General features: G+C 35.5%; 1 protein-coding gene and 1 long non-coding RNA gene across 3 annotated transcripts; one reads left to right on the top strand and one right to left on the bottom strand.

Moving 5' to 3' along the window:
* Positions 1-5,599: 5,599 nt before the first annotated feature.
* On the bottom strand, positions 5,600-6,791 carry LOC150035887 (uncharacterized). The gene is made up of 2 exons (XR_016529606.1): positions 6,654-6,791; positions 5,600-5,804 (listed from the first exon to the last, which is right to left on the bottom strand). It is a non-coding gene; the product is annotated as an uncharacterized LOC150035887 (long non-coding RNA).
* Positions 6,792-6,800: 9 nt separating this feature from the next.
* Positions 6,801-18,782, top strand: LOC120078246 (uncharacterized). 2 transcript variants are annotated; one of them, XM_039032471.2, is made up of 4 exons: positions 6,801-6,939; positions 17,274-17,348; positions 17,507-17,667; positions 18,594-18,782. In XM_039032471.2, the coding sequence occupies exons 1-4, from the start codon at positions 6,893-6,895 to the stop codon at positions 18,650-18,652; spliced, it is 342 nt and encodes a 113-aa protein (XP_038888399.2). In that variant the 5' UTR covers positions 6,801-6,892; the 3' UTR covers positions 18,653-18,782. The 2 variants fall into 2 exon arrangements, 1 of the variants encoding a protein (XP_038888399.2); XR_016529605.1 differs by lacking the exon at positions 18,594-18,782 and having other exon boundaries at positions 17,541-17,806.
* Positions 18,783-22,923: the final 4,141 nt, after the last annotated feature.

Below are 22,923 nucleotides of genomic sequence, written 5' to 3'. Positions count from 1 at the left end.
ACTTTTCACACTTTTCTCTACAATTGAACATTAATTCTCACATCAATCTACTCACCATACTAGTCTCAGTAGGGAACATATACAAGTAGAGAAATTAGGGTTCAGGGTTCACAAAACCGCTCTTTGAATTAATCCCATGTTGCTTGGCCCCCATTAGCTTCTATCATTCTTTTAACTGAGCGCCACCAACACTTGGCATTATCGATGAGAACAGAGGCAACACACTACAATTTTTGCCATTTTGGACACTTCATGTACTGAAAAATCCCTTCCATAGTGGACAACCACAATTATGCTTTAATGGGTCTTTTAGAGACCCATTAAATGTCAGAAGATCATACTTCTTGAAGTTCCGTAGGTACTCGGCCTCCAAAGAAGGGCCTGCCCCAGCCTGATTTAGTGCCCTTTCTTGGGTTTGAACTTATGGTGTCGAGCCTGATGGGGGTGGCATCTGCTGTGACCATGCATGCTGAGCTATCTGCTCGGCCACAATGTCCCTTAGCTGCTCAACCACAACCTGCATGACGACATTCCCAATTGCTGCAGCATGGCAGTATACTCCGTCGGAATCTCTAAGGGTGACGATTTTGGCGGGGCCACGGTCGAATTTCGAGGCCTGCTTCTTGGTCTAACCTTTTGCCAAGTTGACCCAGAAGGGTCAAGAGGCGATGGGTACCGCGTCTCTGGGCTTTGCACCTCAAGGTCTTGTACATTAAGGTCATGCTTCCCAACAACATTCTTACCTTGACTTCCCCTTCCTCTAGTTCATGGTGCCATAACATAATAACCACACAAAATGGTTGAACAAGATGCTTACAGGGAAACCCATCAAATACGACAATACGACAGGTAAAGTTTCATTCATAATTTCCTAGAGGACCCCCATCTTTTTAAGGGACGTACCTAGCGATGACGAGAGATCCGTTCGTGGGCCATAAGGAACATTTTGAACTCACGAGGTAAGTCAATCTATTGAACCTAAAACTTAGACTCTGATACTAACTGTAAAGATCCAAAATTTCTTATTCAACTCCTAGGATGTTACTTTATGTAGGCATAGGCTTGACAACAAACTTCTCAAGGAAAAATTTAAATAAGAGAATTGAAAACTTTAGTTCATTTAAATAAGACTCAATAACAAAATCCTAAAAACACCGATCAGGGTACCTCTAACCCAAATTTAAAATAAATAGAAATTAAACAAATTAACAAATGAAATAATGAAATATTCATAAATTTTAAAATGCCAGATTTCTAAATCAGACCCTATCAAAAGAAACGTAAGTGTGGAAGCGATAACATGTCCAAATGACCGAGTCACGGATCCCTCTTGTTATTCGCCGGTCTACCTTTACCTCTACCTGATAAACATGAAAGGAAAAGGATGAGTATATAAACATACTCAGTAAGCGACCCACTACTGGGCCCACTAAGTGAACTATTCGACTTCCTATCGAGACTAGGTGCATATTATGCATTGTAGGTATAGAGCATAGGCATAAGCATAAGGGGCGGACCCGAAGGTACGCTTTCGTAAGTAGTGACCCTGGAGGGCACAATCATAACCATAAATGATGATCCCAAGGGAACATTGTAGCGTAAGCATAAGGTGAACCCGAAGGCTCACGACATATAATATGTGTAAACCGATAAGAATGCTAACAATCACTATCAATCTCACATAGGCGTAAGCATACAATCATAGACTAAAATCATGCCAAGATTTCAAAATAATCTCACAATTCGTGCCTCAATCAAACATTGTAACAACACATAATATCACAATCTCATGGCATCAACCCAAATTTCCATAATTTCAACTAACCAACAAACATGTCATAACAATTCAAGTCAACATAGGAACCAACACTTAATAATACTTAGGCTTGAGGGCGAACCGACAGTAGGTAACTTATCGATGGCACGAATGGGTCTCGATCGACGGCGGAATCGAGTGGAGTGGCTGATTCGAACGAGGTCCACGGCTGGCTGAGCGGCAGCAGCACGATAGGACTTGGGCGGCTGGGAGAAGAAGAAAAAAATCGGGGACGGGGGGTCTGGCGGCCACGCGAAGGAGAAGAGAAGAAAGGAAAAAAATTGATTTCCCTTTTCTTTGTTTTACTTGCACACATATCGAGGGAATATTTAAAGACTTTCTTCTCTCCTAACCCTAATTCCCAAAATAACAAAATAAATTTATATTTATTAACACATTTTTTTCTTTTCTTTGCTTTTTTTCGGGGTGTCACACATATTTTAAACAATTCTAGAGTTAGTAAACAAAAACGAAGTTATTTATATGTAGCATATGGATTTGAGATTTTCTTTATATTAAGTGTAAAAATTGATTAAAAAACTAATGTTTATGTAGGTTTATATCTTCAAACATTATGATTCCAATTAATTGGATCATATTTTGTAACAAGAATTTGAATAATTCTTTTTGTAATTCAAATTAAAAAATACATTAGATCTGCTTGCATAGAAAAATTAATGGTTTCTTATCAACATGACACTCAATTTGGTACAATATCTACTTGACTTTTTTTGGTGTATTTTTAGTTGTCTAATGTAATAAATGGACCAATAAAAATACAATACATCAAAAAATTTGTAGTGTGACCAATAACTAAGGACTTATTTGATAAACCCTTCATTTCATGTTTTAGTCATTAGTTTTTCGTTTATGAAAATTGTCTTCTCTAAAGAGGACGTAATGAAGAAGCCTACCATTAAATATTATAAATGTATATAATGAGGGTCCAAATACAACTTGTCTAAATATCTCCAATTGGGTTAAGGGATTGTTTGAACTTTATCTTTTTAACCTGTTAAGGCAGCAAGAAAGTAATGATTTCAGTGAATGGTAAATCTTGTAGATGTTGGGTTGTATGTCCTAAAACTCTCACTTTGTGAAGTTAAACATTTTCTATTAACAATAAAGATGTTATTGACATTTATTCAATAAAGTTGATATTGAATTTTTAAATTGCACTTATAAAGATTAAATCCAATAAACTAAGATCCATGGCTATTATATGAATACTTGAACTTTATGTGGAGACATAAAGTTAGATCAAGTTCGAGTAAATAGCCAAAACGGTGTATAGTATATGCATAAGGTAGGATACCTTATTTTAATAACACTATCGGATGCGACCGCTTTGTTGATAGTATAAACGATGTGATCCTGAATCGTTCATGTAGAGACATGAGAAGTGTGGGCGCCCTATGCAATGAGTTTGTATAAGATCGGACCAAGAAATAAGTCATTCTTACTTTGTAAATGTTGTTTACTATTTAAGATTGATTGTTTTGAATAAATGACCTCGGTAATTCGATCTTAATCTTGAGCTAACTTTGAACTCCTGTTTATTCGAGATTATCCTTAGATTTGCATAGGTGAGGATTGGCTCAACAGCGTCAGCTCAATAAGCCTCCCATTTCAGGGATAAGACCAGGTAGATAGTTGGGGACATAGGGTGCAAGATGTAATTCCAGGGGTAAAACAGCATTTGACCCAGCCGTTATTACGAACAACCTGTGAATGGTCGACTTACTAATTATGGTTAAATCAAGTAGGCAAAAATATATCTACAGTGTGAAGAGTGCAGTTATCAAGCTATAGTGGTGTAACTCGGTAGTTAACGAATATTGATTAATTTGATCTTTAGTGTTTAACCAAATTAATCTCAAATCATTAGAGTTCATGATCCGTAGGTTCATAAGTTCCTCTACTAGCTCATAAAACATTAACACCTTGGATGAGTGAATTGAGTGATTTTGAAATGTTCAAAATCAAATTTAATATTTTCAATTTGAAATGTTCAAATTGAATTTAGGGTTTTAAATTTGAAGTGTTCAAATTTCCAATTAGGGTTTGGATAATTATATTCGATATAATTAACGTTTAATTTTGTCAAAATTAAACGAAATCGAAGAGTTTAAAATATTTAAAGATTGATTTAAATATTCGTTACATGAATAGGATTCATGTTTGGAATTAGATGTTTGATTAATTTAATATTTGATATTCAATTATTATTTAATTAATTAAATTTTTTTAATTAATAAAAATCATATTTATTTTCAATTTTCAAATTTTCAAATTCAATTTTGAGAACTTAAAATTCTATATTTGATTAATTTTGAATTAATCAAAGAGCAATTGAAAATTATTATTAGAAAATTAGAAAATTAAATTTGATAGTGAAAAGTTCCAAATTTCTTTGTTTTGAAGTAAATTCTCGCTAATCCAACACCTAGCCCATTTGCAAGGTCAAACTAAAGTGCCAGCATTATGGTTGATTGCTTGCATGTATTAGATACATAAATACTTCAATTTTAGAATTGAAGAGATTGATGCTTGTTGGAAATTCAAAATTTCTACAGAAAGTAGTTGTTGCTAGACCCTCTCCATTTCCCTTCACAATTCACTTGAATTCTGAGTTCCACCACTCAAATCCAAGGCTAATAGTAGAGAAGACACTCTTGGTGGTCTATTACTGATTTGAAGATCAAATTCGTGGAGAATAACTCGAATTTGGAAGATTCTTCAAAGGTATATGTTCTGGAAACCCTTCTATCTTGAAAATCAGTTTTACATGCTTTTAGAACTCAAATTAAGTATAATTAAAGGAAACATATTTAAAACTCTTGTTTATGTGCCTAAAATCTCAGTGCCAATTTCGGTGAAAATTGGGAGACCAAGATTTGCATCAATGATACTCAATGAGATACTCTAATGGTTGCCCTAACATGGTCACTATCCAAAATATTGGTCTCAATTTTCACTAAAATTGACATCTAAGAAGCATAGATACAGATACGAGACATAGATACGACACGACACAAACACGGTGAGATGCCATATTTTAAAAGTCTAGTACACGACACTGCAAGGGCACGCTTATTAAAATATACATTTCTAAAATATGTATCGATTTTATACTAAAAGAAAATTAAAAGTAGATAGGTTGATGCATTTATATAAAAAAATTTAGTTTTATATATTTCACACACAAAAGTTATTATTATTATCATACATGTGCCTTTTTAGTGCTATTCAAAAAGTATTCTATGCATATATAATACATTTGTTGTATTAACGAGTGTTCTATATGTGTTCAACAGTGTCAGAGTGTCCAAGTATTTGACATGTGTCCAACATGGTCAGAGTGTCCAAGTATTTGACATGTGTCCAACATGAACACATTAGTTAAACTTAAGTATTCGTGCTTCTTAGATTGACACCAAGATAGAGACTGAGTGAATGATAGGAGTGAAAACCAGTTCGTCAATTTTGGAGTGAATCAATTTTGGGTTATTAACTCTTTTGGATTGAGTTCAAATAAGTAAAAAATTTATGGATTGGGTTGGCTCATATGTCACCTATAATAACCCAAACCAACCCGAACTTATTTTTAACTTTAAAATGTATTTTTTTTCTTATGAAATAATGAAATATACATATATTTATTTTAATTTTATTTAATTTCATTAGTTTTTTGGATAATTTTGTAACGACCCAACTTTCTAATCTACTACCAGTACACTACTACATGCATAAGCTTGACAATGTATGTTTCTCAAAGAAAGATTTAATAAAAAGGACAACTTTTATTTCCAAAATAATCATATCATAAAATATTGTTCAAGGCACCCCCGACTTTGATTTAGGATAAATTAAAACGTAAATCAAGCCAAAAATAAAATAAAATAAAAACGTAAGTGCGAAAGCATCATCATGTCATGACCGGGTTATAGATCCCTCTTGTCATTTGCCGGTCTATCTTTACCTTTACCTAAAAAACATGAAGAGAAAAGAATGAGTATATAAATATACCCAGTAAGTGACCCGCTACAGGGCCCACTAGATGAGCTATTAGCATTCCTATCGGGACTCAAGTGCACATTTTACATCGTAAGTATAGACATAGGCATAAGCATAAGGGGCGAACCCGAAGGCACACTTTCATACGAACACGATCATAGGCATAAGGCGTGATCTTGAAGGCTCACAACATACAATGTGCATGTCCCAATAAAAATACTAATAGTCACTATTGGTCTAACATAGTTATAAGCATACAATCATAGTCCTTAATCATGCCTGAAAAGGGTCAACCACACTCAAAACAAATCATCATTCAGATACCATAGCACTTATGTACAATCATAATTTTCGTGGCATAAGCATAAGCCTCTGTGACCCCATCAACAATCAAACATAGCAAGTATCATGGTAAGTCATAATATTTCAAACCAATACATAGAATCATGCTTTCAGTACAATCTTATACTTAACCACAACTAGGGTTTGAGGGTGAACCAGTAATGAAGCGCTTACCTCGAGTTTTAGACACAAAACCTTCTTCTTAGTTTAACATAAGTTTGAATCAAGGTTCCTAACGCCAACCATAAACACACAATTCAACCTGTGAGGTCGATCCCCAAAACATACACAATTTATTCCAACAATCCCCACATAACTTATCCCAAAACTTGCCAAAATAAATCTATTGAAGAATTGAGCAGCCCGCTAAAACGTCCTAAAACCTTAACTTCAAATTCCTAAATTCAAAATTGAACTCATCGTCAGACTAAAATTACACTAGATAGCCAAGATTTTTTAAGAAACCCAAGAAACTGACCGAAAACAACCAAATCCTTATCCAACAAGGCGCGAGTAGAGGGCCATTCGAGTAGACTCGAAGCTGTCTAGATGAATTTTGCCGCAGACGCCGAAGCTTTGTGGTGAACGACGGGTTGATTGTGCGGGACGAACAACGTCCGAGGGTTTTCAGGCGCGACGAACGACGAGCTGGCTAGCTGGGATTGGCAGCACGATCGACGATAGCATTTGGCTGGACTGTGATTGGCAGTGCGATCGATGACGACGACTGACGGGGGCTTTGCTCGGTGGCTGGATCTCACGAGGTACGGCTGAGCACTGGTTTGAGGAAGAAGAGAATTTTTTCTTTATTTTTTTTTTCTTTAGTTGCACGTAAATCGAGGCCCATTTAAATAAATTAAAAAAAAACTCTTAAACCCTAATTTCCTCCTTTTCCTGAACTAAAAATATTTTTTCCCCAACAACACCAAAATTTAATTTATTATTTTTTTGTCACTTCAACCCAAAAATTAAGATCCCGATAGGATTTAAATCTCCACCAACCCCAATTAAGACTCAATTGAAATCCATCCAATCCAAAGCCAAAATTAAATTCTATTCCTAATAATCGAATTAATTTCATATCTTGACCAAGATTAATTTAAATCGATTTAACCAAAATAAACAAATTCTGAATCTCTAAAATTTGAAGTCTAAAATTAAATAATCAAGATAAATACATACAATTTTCAGGAATCTGGCTTGTCATAATCTACCCTCCTTAAGAAACTTTCGTCTTCAAAAGTTCTAGTCTTGAAAGAGTTCTGGGTACTGGGCTCTCATTTCCTCCTCTCTTTCCCATATTGCTTTCTCGAACTATGGTTCTACCATAGAACCTTCACCAATGCCACCTCCCTATTGTGCAAAGCCCTCACTTCCCTTGGAATAATCTGTATAGGCTTCTCCTCATAACTTAGGTTCTCGTTCAACTGCAAGGGCGCGAAGTCCACCACATGAGATGGATATGTTATGTACTTCCTCAAAATTGAGACATGGAAAACATCGTGAACTACAGAGAGAGACGGTGGAAGTGCCAACCAATAGCACCATACACGACCATAGGTCAGTTGATGATATTCTACTCATAGGAAATGAAGTAGAATGTCTAGCTAATGTTAAAAGATGACTGGCATTGCAATTCCAAATGAAGGATTTGGGAGATACACAATATGTTCTTAGGTTCCAAATAGTTCGGAATCATAAGAACAGAATGCTAGTGTTAGCTCAGGCATCTTATATAGATAAGATGTTGTCTAGATATAAAATACAAAATTCCAAGAGAGGTATGTTACCTTCCAGGTATGGAATTTATTTGTCTAAGGAACAATGTTGTAAGATACCTCTTGAGGTTATGAAATGAATTCCCTATGCATTAGTAGTTAGATGTTTGATGTATATCATATTGTGTACATGTGTCACACCCCCTCCCAGATTATCCTTTTAACCTAGAAGAGAATGTGACGATAGCAACTTATCAACCCTTTTGTGGTACTTACTACCTAACTGACCTGCTTAACTTGTTTAGAAACCTTGGATACAACACACATTTACTAAGGAACTAAAACTTTTAACATATTTAACATCAACAGAGTTTCACCATAACAACATATATTCAACTCATATACAAACCCAAGTTCTAATAGGTCTCAACATACTAACAAGTCCCTATATGACCAAAACATGTGTACAAATATTAACAGAACCAACACCTAAAGTTAACTTTTAGCCGGAGACTTTAGGTGGCAGAGTAGCAACTCAGTTATCTTATGGGGAGGTGATTATTATCTGGGGAGTAAAAACGTTTAAAATGGGTGAGCTACTAGCCCAGTGAGTGACTTAATAGAAATATAAATCTCATGCTTAAACTGAAAGCTAAAAAACTGAATACTGAAAACTGGGAACTTGCCAAGCAAACATGTATATAAACTTTAAAACTCATCGTATTTGAAAACATAGTTGAACTGATTCCTAATTGAGAGAGAACCCTTTTGCTCGATCCCTCAACATTAGATATCCTTGTTTAAGAGATAATCCTTTTGCTCTGTCCCTTAAACATAAACCTAGGTTGGGGTGAGAACCTTTTTGCTCAATCACCTTGCAGCCCATGCTGGGAAAGAACCCTTTTGTACAATGGATTTGGAATATCAGAACATGGCTCTAATACTAATTGAAGGAACTCTTATCAAAGAGTATCTATGAGCAGAAGCAAGATCATTCCAAATTCATTGTGATAGAAATACCGCATTCACAATCAAAAATACAAGTTATGCATTTACAAACAAATTATGGCATGCTTTACAAATTTAAACAACAAAGGAATGAGAGACATACCTTTGGAAGAACTTTTCTTCCCTTGAAATCTCGCTCTCGTTCAGGAAGGCAACTCTTGTTGTCGCTGAGATCATCAAGTCTATCGTCCACGAAATCTCGTTGTTGTCTACCACCGAACGGACTTCTCATGAATAGGCAAAAAGAACGACACCACCACTTGGTAACCTCGGTATTCCCGGAGTGAGAATCCAGGAGGTATGGGCTCTGTTGGATTTGGTAGAGGGGAGGAGGAAACAACGATCATTTACCATGACCAAGCAAGTGCGAGAGGTTTTATGTCTATCGCGTAGACGGGTGCTTAATTGTTTAGCAAAAGGTACATGATCGGACTGATCGTTTAGACGATCATTTAGGTAAATCGCTTGCACGCGTGATCGCTTAGAAAAGACTATGCAATCATTTAGGAAAAGCTACGCGATAGTTTAAGAAAAATATGCGTGTACACGACCGTTTAGGATAACTTGAGCTATCGTGTATGCTCTCGTTTACTAGATGATGGGCAGTGTACTAAATCATGAAGCGATTATCCGATCTCTTTGCAAAATGAAAACTATTTTCATTCTATCCTTCAATTAAGAGAACTGAATGTAACCTCCCACTATCTCGTGCGGTTATGGAGAAAAACCAACAATTATTTCATAATTGTTTAAATAAAAAAAATAATCATATTATATTTATAACCTATAGTTTAATATCACATCATATGCAACATATAAACCATAGTCTTTTTCTCCTCCACTAGATGTAAATCATATTTTATCCTTTTCCTCCAATTAATGTATCTCATACATCATGTCAACTATATCATATATAATTGACCAGTTTAATCATATCATATATAACCAAACTTCCTCTTGTCAATTTGAACACTTCAAATGGACCCAAAAACTGATTCTCAAATTGAATCCATTGAACTACGAATGGGACCTTATGAACCTATGGCTCGAAGCTCCAACTGTACGTGAATAGCTAACTGAACTCTTTAGCCACGAGATCTACCATCCGTTAACTGCCAGACATTCCACTAAATACCAACAGCTATACTTTTCTCACAACAGATATATTTCTGTATCTATCGGATATAACCAATCAACAGTACGATAACTCTTCACAGATGGTTGTAAGTACAACTGTGCCAATTTATCATTTTGTCCCTGTAGTTACATCTAACTCCTTAAGTACTACTGATCCCTCTAATGAATAATATAACATAGTTCTACTATGTGTGGACACTTCACAGGCCATGAAAAGGTATGTGGCATCACATCGTTCAAGCCTCGGAATCAGCCCTTAAGGGAAAAATCTATCTGCTTACCCCTACTTCCAGAAAGAAGTGAATTCCATCTTGTGTAGCTGAGTTCCCAGCTCCCAAATCAGACAAATCCCCAAAGTGGTAGGTTTGAGTTGGCAATCTGGCCACTTGCACCCATGAAAATCAAAGGACCGCCCTCAAATGTAGGAGTTCTCAACTCACTCAAGATTGAGGTCATGTTACCTATGGTCATCCTAGTGAAGTGAAGTCTCTGTCATGAACAGTGTTATATAACGAGACTATAACACTTCGTGGTCCAGTCTTATAAAAACTCCTTTGTATAGGACACCCCCTCTCGCATGTCTCCACATAAATGATTAGGATCAGACCATCTGTAGCAAGTCACAATACTTGTAACTATTCTACAAAGTGGGTCGCATCCATAACATTACCAGGATAAGGTTTCCCTCCTATATCTATATACTACAGACCATTTTGGTTATCACTTAAGGCATGTTATACCTATATGTCTTCACATACATGCTTAAGTTATAATGACAACCAGGGATCTTAGTTTATTGGTTTGTGGTAAAGCAATAAAACATCCAATGTTTCATAGACAATAGTGAAGAAAAATATCATATATTATTACACCACAGCGTTTGTTCAATACAATGTTTATAAACTACAGAACCCAACGAGAGTTTAGGGCATCAACCCCAATAACTTGAAAAGTTCAAGGAGTATAAGGTAGAAGTTGAAACTCTGTTAAGAAAAACTATTAAAGCACTTCGATCTGATCAAGGTGAAGAGTATATGGATATAAGATTCTAAGAGTATATGATAGAACATGGAATCCAATTTCAACTCTCAGCACCCAGTACACCTCAACAAAACGGTATATCAAAAAGGACAAATAGAACCTTGTTAGACATGGTTCATTCTATGATGAGCTATGCTCAATTGCCTAGCTCGTTTTGGGGGTATGCAGTAGAGATTGCAGTTCATATCTTGAACAACGTTCCCTCAAAGAGTGTTTCTAAAACACCTTTCAAGTCATGGAGGGGGGGGGGGGGGGTAAACCTAGTTTCCACTACTTCAGAATCTGGGTTGTCCAACATATGTGTTAGTGACAAAACCTAAGAAATTGGAACTTCATTTAAGATTATGCCAATTTGTTGGTTACTATAAGTAAACGAGAGCTGGTCTATTCTCCAATCCATAAGAAAACAAATTGTTTGTATTAAAAAACGCTACATTCTTGGAAGAAGTGAAGGAAATCGGACATGAGGATTTCCATGAGAAGTGGAATGATCGTTCCAAATTCCGTTTGTATTTAAACATACACAATAACAATCAACAAACGAAAACTAACTGGTCATGCAACATACGAAATTACAACATGCTTTTAATAAGATCAAGGGAAAGAATAAACATACCTTTGAAGATTCATCTTCAAAATCCCTCGATCACGAACGCTTATACAATCTCCAAGACTATAACTCATGAACGCTTGAACACAGTGATCGCAACACAACACGGTCAATCAGCAACCACCACACGAACACCGCGAACTCAACGAACGGCCTCCAAATCCTCGACTACGTTGAGTTGAGTATGACACCACTACAATGGCTACCTTGGTGCTCTCGGTGTGAGAATCTAGAAGTGTGGGCTATGTAGGGACTTGGTTAGAGGAAGAGACCATAGGAAGAACAATCGTGTAAATAATTTAGCAAGTGGGAGATGATAAAGGTTTATCGTATAGACGATGCCCAATCGTTTAACAAATGTTATGCGATCGTTTAGCAAAAACTCCGCGATCGTTTAGCTAATGGCCAGCTGAGTGAACTATCGTGTAGTGTCACTCCACGATCATTTAGTTTCTCTTCAGCTATCGTTTAATGAATCTAATCCACTTGACAGCCTTTCCGTGAGTAATTCCGAGAATAGAAAATCTCAATTATACAACTACTAAATTTAGGAAAACATTTTTTCTTTTATCTCACGGTTACCAAGAAACTACCAATAATTGGTTATTAGAGAAAAAGATATAATTATCTAATAATTAATATTATCATAAATATATATGATAATCAACTTACAATATTATATTTATAACCTATAGTTTTTAATATTTCATCTCAAGAAACATATAAACCATAGTTCTTTTTATATTTCATGGTACTTAATGTAAATTTCATTTACTTTAATCTTCCACTTGATGTATCTCATACATCACACCGATCATATCATATATAATCGAATTTCCTCTTATCAATTTGAACATTTCAAATCAACACCAAGAACCGATTCTCAACTTGAATCCATTGAGCTACCAAAGGGATCTTATAGACCTGTAGCTCGAAGCTCCAACGATATGCGAATAATTAACTAAACTCTTTAGTCACAAGATCCCCCATTCATTAACTGTCAGTTACTCTACTAAAGATCGACATTTGAACTCTCCTTACTAAAGATATATTATGTGTCCATATCAACCAATCAACAATGCGATAACCCTTTACAGATCACTCGTAAGTACAGTTGGACCAATAACCGTTATGCCCCTGTAGTTACATCTAACTCCTTAAGTACCACTGATCCCTCTAATGAACATAAGTCATAGTTCTACTATGACTGAGTCCTCTCTTCCAAAGAGAAGTTGTGGCCACTATGTTCAAGACCCGAAATCAGTCTTTAAGGGAGCAATATATCTACTTACCCCTGCTTCAGGGAAGGAGTGAATTCCATCTTGTGTAATTGAGTTCTCAGCTCTCAAATCAATCAAATCCCTAAAAAGGTAGGCATATTGAGTAGGCAATCTGGCCACTCTCACCCATACTAATCAAAGGACCACCCTTAAAGGCAAGAGTTCTCAAAACACTCAGGATTGGGTTCATGTCACCTATGGTCGTTTAGGTGAGATGTAAGTCTCCAATATCAACGACGTTATATACAGAGACTTGTCATCTCGTGGTCCGGTCTTATATAAACTCTTTGTATATGACACCCCTGCTCGCATGTCTCCACATGAATGGTCAGGATCTACCATCTGTAGTACTTCACAACACTTGCAAACCTTTACAAAGAGGGTCGTATCCGTAGTGTCACCAGGATCAAGTATTCCTCCTTAATTCTTATACTACAGACCTTTTTAGGTTATCTCTTAAGTCATGATCCACTTGTATATCTCATATACATGCTTAAGTTCACATACAATAACCATGGAGCTTTGTTTATTGGATATGAATAAATGCGAGCTAAAATAACTCTTATTTTATTCATAACAATGTGTATACATTACAAACTACGAGACTCCGAGAGAATTAAGACATCGATCCCAACAAGAAGACCACATGAGAGATCATAAACCACGAAGCAAATTAGAATTATATAAAGCTACTAAAGAATCAACAAAAGTTGTTGATGATGATGTTGGTCCTTCATTAAGAGTTAATGAAGGGACTAGCACTTCAAGTCAGTCTCATCCTTCTCAATTGTTGAGAGTGCCTCAACACAGTGGAAGGGTTGTAGCACAACCTGACTGTTACTTGGGTTTAATTGAAACTTAGATCGTCATTCCAGATGATGGCGTTAGGGATCAGGTATGCAATGAATGTCGTAGACAAGAACCAATGTGTCAAAGCCATGGACCTTGAAATGGAGTCAATGTACTTCAATTCAGTATAGGATCTTGTAGATCCACCTGATGGGGTTAAACCCATAGGGTGTAAATGAATCTATAAGAGAAAGAGAGATGTAGCTTGGAAGGTATAGACCTTCAAAGCTAGATTCGTAGCAAAGGGTTATACCCAAAGGGAAGGGGTTTAATACGAGGAAACTTTTTTCCCTATTGATATGCTTAAATCTATACGAATTCTCTTGTCCATAACCACATATTATGACTGAAATATGACAAATGGATGTCAAGACAGCCATTCTGAATGGCAATCTTGAAGAGAATTTCATTATGTCTCAGCACGAGGGGTTCATAGCATAAGGCCAGGAGCAAAAAGTTTGTAGACTGAATCAATCCATTTATGGGTTGAAACAGGCATCCAGCTCTTGGAATATTAGGTTTGATATTGCGATTAAACCTTTTGGCTTTGACCAAAGTGTTGATGAGCCTTGTGTTTATAAGAAGATCATCAATGATAAAGTAGCTTTATTAGTACTTTATGTGGACGATATCCTACTCATTCAGAATGATGTAGAATACCTTACTGTGTTAAAAAGTGGCTAGCAGCCCAACTCCAAATGAAAGATTTAGAAAAGGCACAGTATGTTCTTGGGATCCAAATAATTAGAGATCATAAGAATAGAATGCTAGTTATGTCTCAAGCAACTTATATCAACAGGATGTTGATTTGATATTCAATGTAGAACTCTAAGAAGGGTTTATTGCCTTTCAAGCATGGAGTTCATTTGTCAATGGAGCAGTGTCCTAAGACACCTCAAGAAGTTAAGAACATGAGACGTATTCCCTATGCCTCAACTATGGGCAGCTTAATATATGCAATGCTCTACGCTAGGATAGAAATTTGTTATGTAGTGGGAATAGTTAGTAGGTATCAATCCAATATAGGGTTAGACCACTGGACTGCGGCTAAGAATATCCTCAAGTATCTTAGGAGAACAAGGGACTATATTCTAGTGTATGGAGCTAAGGATTTGATTTTTATAGGATACACAGACTCTAATTTTCAAACTGACAAGGATTTTAGGAAGTTCACGTCAGGATCAGTGTTCACCCTAAACGAGGGAGTTGTAGTATGGCGTAGTATTAAGAAAGGATGCATTGCAGACTCAACCATGGAGGCTGAGTATGTAGCTGCTTGTGAAGCAGCAAAGGAAGCAGTTTGGCTAAGGAAGTTTCTAAATGATTTGGAAGTTGTTCCAAACATGAACTTGTCGATCACCTTATATTGTGACAATAGTGGGGTTGTGGCCAACTCGAAAGAACCTCATAGCCACAAACGAGGAAAGCACATTGAAAGGAAGTATCACTTGATATGAGAGATTGTGCAATGAGGAGATGTGATCGTCAAAAAGATCGATTCCGAGCACAACATTGCTGATCCATTTACGAAGGCTCTCTCAGCTATACAATGAGAAGTGTTCGAGATATGTACATTGTGTGATCTAAGGCAATGGGAGATGTGTAATGGGTATGAGATACCCTAGTTTATTATATTTTGATTTGTATTTGTAGCATCCTCGTTGTTTTTGTAATGTACATCCCACTAACTAGAGTTTTAGTTCAGGGAGTTTGTTGGGTTTTATGCCATAATAAATAGTGAATGTAATCAAATGACAGTCATTAATAAATAGTTATTAATGTTTTTCTCAATAAGTGTTATTGATGTTTTATTTAATTCTGTCTTATTAACCCTAAAATTCAATAAACTAACATCCTAAGCTGTCTTATGAGTCTTGAACCATATGTAAAGACATATAGGAATCAATGTTCAAGATACAACCTAAAGAGTCTATAGTAGATACATGAGTGGAGGTATCCTGGGCAATGAGTTTGCAAAGATCAGACCGCGAAATAGTAACCACTAGATGTAACTCCATTGACTAGTTAGGTTTCTGTTTCAATAGGATGACCTAGACAACTTAGTCTTAGTCCTGAGTATATTATGAACTTTTGTTCACGAGGAATTGTCCTTTTGATTTGTATGGGTGAGAGTGGCCAGTTCATCGACTCAATATGCCTACCATTTTGGGGATAAGACCGAGTGGGTAGTTGAGAACATAATCATACAAGATGAATTTCACTCCTTCTCGACTTCAAGGTAAGTAGATGAGTGTTCCTTAAGTGGTGTCTTTGGAACTTGAATAAAGGGCCCTACCCTCTCACTGGCTCGAGAGGAATTTCTTTTTAATGGTTGAACCATAAATATGTTATTCATTAGAGGAGCACTGGTACTTAAGGATGTAGAGGTAACCTAAGAGTAAAATGGTAATTTGACCCAACTAATGTTACGAACACTCGTGAAGACTAACTTGTTGTTATTGGTCTATATCCATGGACATAAAAACATATATGTAGTGAGAAGAGTGCAGTTGTGGGTCTTTAGTAAAGTGTACCCACAGTTAACGAATATTGATTAATTTGGTTCATGAGTTTATCCAATTAATCTTACATCGTTGGAGCTTCTGATCTACAGGTCCATTAGGTTCCCTTCCTAACTTGTAAAGTGTATTGAGGTAATTTATCATTAAATTGAATTTGAAATGTTCAAATTCAAAATTGGGATTTTTTAATGTATGTTGATACATTTTAGTATAAAGTTTTGTTTTAGACTTTATTATTAATTTTGGATATGATTCAAAATTAGTAAATGCGAGAACGAAGTATTTGAAAGGAGCTCAAATATTAATTCAATATGAATAAGATTCATATTGAAAACTATAGGTTAAAACTAATGTGCATTGGATGCACATTAAAACTATAGGTTAAATGAGAGAAGTGTTTTTTAATATGATTCAAATGGGAAATTAAATTAAATGTGATATTTAATTAGATGATTAATAGATTGAAGAATTAATTAATTATTAAATTAAATTAAATTAAATTAAAACCTGAATTTAATTAAACTAATTAAATCAAAACTATAGGTTAAAATTAATGCACATTAGATGCACATTAAAACCATAGGTTATGTAAGATGGAACCATTTAATTATGATTTAAATGGTTATTGGTTTTTATTTATTTAGTTAAATTAAATAAATATTTTTATTTAATTTTAATTAAATAAAAATGTAACTCTCCATTAGAGAGGTTGGATGAATCCCACATCTCCTCACTTCTCTCTCTCATTCTCTTTGTATAAAGAAAAAAGATGCTGAAAGTAGAGCAGTTTTTTTTATTTCTCTTTTTTTTCTTTTTTTCTTTATTATTTTTTTTCTTGTAGAAGCAAAAACTCTCTATGTTTTTCCCAAAATCCTCCCAATTTCTATAGAAAATCCCACAATTCTCAAATTCTCAATTTTTCTGCAAGAATAGGGAGGACTCCAAGTGGTGGTGTCCAATCCCAAATCGTACAAAAGAGTACCACAGAATTCCTAAAAGGTTTGCAAGGTAGGGTTTCTTCTCTTTGTAGGTTTTGTTTCTAGAATTGCATGCTTAATCTATTTTGATCTGTAGTTTTTATTTTTTTAAAAAAATTGTTTTGTTTTTAAATGCCATTTTGAAATAAATTTTGGGTTCTGTATGTTATGGCTTCCACTGTGCCTTAGGGTTTTCATCCCTACACCATTCCTCATTCCTAAGGTAATCTTCCTCGAAGAATTACCACCATCGGTGCAGGAGAAGAAGAACTCAAGAGAAGCTTTTCTCTATCGTTCCACTGCAGAGCACATCAGCACCTTTACATCAGACCTATGGGAAGCAAGAAATGGTTGTCGATAATCATCCTCCTCATCTATTCATCTTTTTATTTTACTTCTCAATTTTGTATTTCCATTTCTGCACATTTTTCCTCTCATATTATAAAGAACATATTTAATTTATTTTAATACATATCATGGCTTCAACTATTCCATCTTCTATCTCTTCCATTTTTTTTTTACTTTTTCATGAGTAGCTAAATCATTAGCGAGTTGGGATGAGTTAATCCTTATTCCAGCGAGTTTAATGATAAGTGAAAGTTTATTTGGTTTAGTGTGTACTTAAATCCGACTTTTGATTCCATCTAGCTAATTAAATCAAATGGTAACAATCAACTATTAGAGAGAGCAAGTGATTGTGGATCTCGCTAAACTAATTAAGTAGTGTGTTTAGAAATAAATATAACCTTACGTTCCAAGTAATCTAAGCGTGCATCATAGAAATATGATTTATGTGGTTAACTCGCTGAGAGGTGTAGTCTTTAAAGGTTACGAACATGAACAGAAGCTTGTTATTAAGTTTAAAGGATCGAAGGTTGCTTATCTCAACTCCATCTTCTTATCTATTTTTTCTAACTACTATGTTGTGCATCTACCTTACACAATCACCACCGGATTTGCATTACTTATTTAGTTACTTTTTAGTTTATGCCTTAAACATCAACAATCTCTTCTTTATTTGATTACTTCCCCGCATTTTAAGTAAATAACCATTAACATTGTTTTTATTTAATCAAAATCCCTATGTTCGACCTTGATCTTCACCAAGACTACATATCATTAGGTTTATACTTGGGGCTTTTAAGAGAAAACTTGTGTGATTTGGAGATTTTTATTAGATTAACTAAGCACAATTGAGCACACAACAAATTTTTGGCACCGTTGTTGGGGATCTTGCTTAAGATTAACTAATTTGGTTTTTGGCTTTAATTCACAGGAAAACCCCACTTAAGGAGTATTGCAAATTTTTGTCGGAATTTTTCCAATAGTATGTGAGCAATGGTACACAAGCGGAGTTCAATATTGACCCTGAGAGCCAGAGCTAACTGGTGTAGAAGACAAAGACACAGAAATATGGCTAAACAACAAGAGAATCCCAATGCACCAAACTTATCCAATAACAATAGACGCACAGGTCAATCCCATTTTATTGGCACATGATCGAAACATACCTATCAAACTTATATGCGTCGTCAAACCTATATGATTCCTCACCAGGAATCATGAGTTCGGATTTTTATGGCATAAGGTTTGAGATGAAGTCGATTATGTTGGAAATGATTCAAGCAACAGGTCAGTTTGGTGGTGTGACAGGCAAAGATCGACATGTGCACTTAAAGAGCTTCATGGAGATCTGCAACACCTTTGTGATTCATGGAATCATAGCTTAAGGAATTAAACTATCATTGTTTCCCTTTTCTATCAGTGATGAGGTGAGGCAATGGGCGTACTATCTTGAGTTGGAGGAAATCTCAACATGGGAGCACATGATTGAGAAATTCATGCAAAAATACTTCCTACCAACTATGAACGCCAAATGCAGACGAGATATTGCTAATTTCAAGTAGAATGATGTAGAAAATTTGGGTGATGCTTGGGCCAGATTTAAAAGGCTTGTTAGAAATTGTCCACACAATGGGTTGCCAGATTGCATCCAGATAGAGATATTCTACGAAGGTTTGAACAAGCTATCGCAATGAATAGTTGATTTTGCAGCAGTAGGAGGTTTGTTAGGCAAAACTTACATAAAGGCTAAGAAAATTTTGGATAGAATTTCGAGGAATAATGATGAATGGGTAAACAATAAGTATGGAACTAGAATTGTGGAAAAGAGAACTACGAATGCTGGAGCACTAAAATGGTTACGGTCACAGCCCTCTCAGCACAAATGGTGGTTGTGACTAACTTGTTAAAGACTGTGGCATTGAATCAAGTAAATGTCAATAGTATAAATTAAGTCAATGCATTGAGCCAAGTTGCGGCGGTTGGATGCATGGGATATAGTGAGCCGCACACCTTTGACATGTGCTCACATAACCCTTAGTAGTTTGTTTTATTATCAACAATCTCTTCAGCAACACATATAACCTTGGATGGAGAAACCATCCAAATTTATCATGGAAAGGGAGTCAACAGACTGATCCAACTGGGGGAAACCAACAAGGAAATAAAGGTACTTACTTGAGCAAGGAGTAATCCTTCTTCATTCAAACGAAAGGTACACCGCCAAGCTTTCATCAAGGGCCTCAAGGCCACCAGCAAATGCAAGATAAATCATACCATGTTGGGAATGTCCTAGAACTCACAGTTCGTGTTAAACATTCTATTTATCAATAATAATAAGTTGTTGATTTTGCATTCTATTATGAAAATCCAATAAACATATCCATGGCTATAGTTTGAACACTTTAACTTTATGTAGTGACATAAATAGGATCAAGTTAACTGTATATAGCCTAAATGGTCTAATAAGTATATGGATAAAATTGAGTATCTCATCTTGGTAAGACTATTGAATGTGGCCCACTCTGTAGTTGTTACAAGAAGTTGTAAAGTGCTACAAATGATGTGATCTACAGATCATTCATGTTGAGATATGCGAGTGGGGGTTCCTATGCAATGAGTTTGCATATAGATTGGACCACGAAAATGGTCACTTCTCTTTATAACGATCGTTTAATATTAAAACTGACTATTTCATTAACGATCGTTTCATTATTAAAACTCCTGTTTGTTCGAGATTATCCTTTGATCTGCATGGGTGAGAGTAGTCCAACAGCACTGCTCAATAAGCCTCTCATTTTGGGGATAAGACCAGATGAATAGCTGGGGACATAGCCCTGCAAAATGGAATTCACTCCTACCCGATTTAGGTTTAGCAGATAGGTTGTTCTCTTAAGTATAATTCCAAGTCTTGAACAATCGGAGCCTCGCCTTCTTACGATAGAGAAAGAACTTGATTCATAGGTATTATGAATCAAAATTGTTCATTAGAGGGTCAGTAGGAACTTAAGGAACAAGATGTATTCACATGGGTAAAACGGTGATCTTGACCTAGCTCATTACGAACAACCTGTGAAAGATCGACTTACTCATTATGGTTATATCAAGTAGAGATAATATATCTACAGTAAGGGGAGTGTAACTATGGGCTATAGTGGAGTGACCCATTAGTTAAAGAATGGGGGTTAATTCGGTATAATGAGTTTAGCCAATTAATCTCGGATCGTTGGAGCCCATGATCTGTAGGTCCGCGAGGTCCCCCTACTAGCTCGTAAATGGATAAGCTTTAGATTTGAAACATTCAAATTAAAATTAAACATAATAGGAGAATTTATATTTAAATATGATTTAAATATATGAAGGTGGATTTGTGTAAAAATTAATTTAATATTTGATATTAAATTAATTAGAATTATTTAAATGATTATTTATTAATTTTATTAGAAAATTAAATTATGAAATTAATCACAAAATTAATAATATTTTCAATTTTAAAAATCAAATTGTTTTTAAAATCATTTCATGAAAGTAGAAAAATTGGAAAATTGCACAAAATAGAAAAATGGGTTTTTCCATTACCATCTTCAACTAGCTCACTCAAAAAACCATTCACCTTATCTTCCATCACTCCAAGCATGAACTGCATCTCATGCAATTATCTTCTTTGCATGTTGATCTGCAATAAATAAAGAAAATTGAAGTGGAATTAAGGCATGCATTCAAAGAGGTTTTTGAGCAAAATTCGTGCTGAAGAAAGAGTTCTTCAAATAAACTGATGCAGTGAGCTTCTCCCAAGTTTTGCGTTCGTTCAAGTTGTTCTTGGGTCCCACAATTCATTCTAAAGCTCCAAGAGGATAGTGGGGAAGATCTTGAGGTGGTTCACGAAAAGTTTTGGAGAAGAAAACTACTGAGGATCAAGATCTTGAAGAGATCTACAAAGGTATGACTTGAAACCCTCTTATATTAGATGAGCATGCTTTAGTTTCCGCCAAAATTAATAAATTAGAATGCTTATTGATCCTTGTTACTTCTGCTGCATGCTGATTTTCTCTTACATACCAAGTATCCAATTCCTTCTCTCCCCTAGAAATCCTTTTGAATGAATATATTTAGAGAAACGATGGGTTGCTTCAGAGCCAAACAACACCTATCTAGAACCTAGAGCTTCAAGTAAGTCAAATTGCTAGAGAAATAAAAATTAGGCCACAAGGGATGTTACCCAGTAATACTAAGGTCCCTAAGCACTCTAGTAACAATGAAAAAGAGCAGTGCCAGGCAAACAAATTGTGAAGTGGGAAAACACTGGCTGCCAACGCATCAGAGTTTGAAAATCAAAGACAGCAGTCCACATCACATCAACCTAATCTTACTTCAACTACTCGAACAACTAAATCTTTGTCTAAGATTGACCTAGAACCAACAACCAAGAAAAGTGGAACATCAAAGCAAAAAAAAAAAAAAATAGTGCTCAATGTAAGTTAACAACGAAACAATAATGCACTTCAACATCTCTCTTATAGAAATGTTAGAGCAAATGCTCAATTATGTGAAGTTCCTGAAAGATATCCTTTCAAAGAAAAGAAGACTTGGGGAATTTGAAATTGTCATCTTAAAGCAAGAGAGTAACGCGCCATTTTAGAAAAATTTGCCTGCCAAGGACACGTAGAGCTTTACGCTACCATGTTCAATTGGAGGAATGGACGTAAGGTAAGCCCCTTTTTTACTTGGGCGCAAGTATTAACCTAATACCTCGCTCAAATTTTAAGAAGTTGGGAATTGGGAAAGCAAGGCCCACCACAGTCACCTTGCAGCTTGCCAACTACTCTATAACACATCCAGAAAGGAAGATGTAGGATCCATATTGCAACCTAGAGATAGGAGATGAATAGGTTTTATTAAAACCAATGAACACTTTTCACTAAGTAGGTCCAATTAAACAAATCAATATACTTTGTGAAAAAACAAGTAATTTAAATAATAGTTTTATACATATACATTCACTTTAAATGACCAATAAAGCGACATGAATAAATTCAAGCATCCAATTTAATTTTCATAACAAGGTTGGTAATATAAATATGCAAAGATAAATTCAACCAACCTAAATAGACAAATGCGAGCAATTAATTTCAAGGAGAAATTATAGCAATTAATTTCATGCAAATGAAAGATAATAATAAATTAATTACAAAATTAAATAGGAGAAGGATAGAGAAATTGACACCGTGATTTTATAGTAGTTCGGCACAACCAACCTACATCCA

The sequence above is a fragment of the Benincasa hispida genome, chromosome 5 (genome assembly GCF_027475165.1).
Source record: "Benincasa hispida cultivar pf3 chromosome 5, pf3_genome.v1.1, whole genome shotgun sequence".
Classification (NCBI taxonomy): Eukaryota; Viridiplantae; Streptophyta; class Magnoliopsida; order Cucurbitales; family Cucurbitaceae; genus Benincasa; species Benincasa hispida.
The sequence above is the reverse complement of the archived record's forward strand: the minus strand, read 5'-3'. Positions and strand labels throughout refer to the sequence as shown.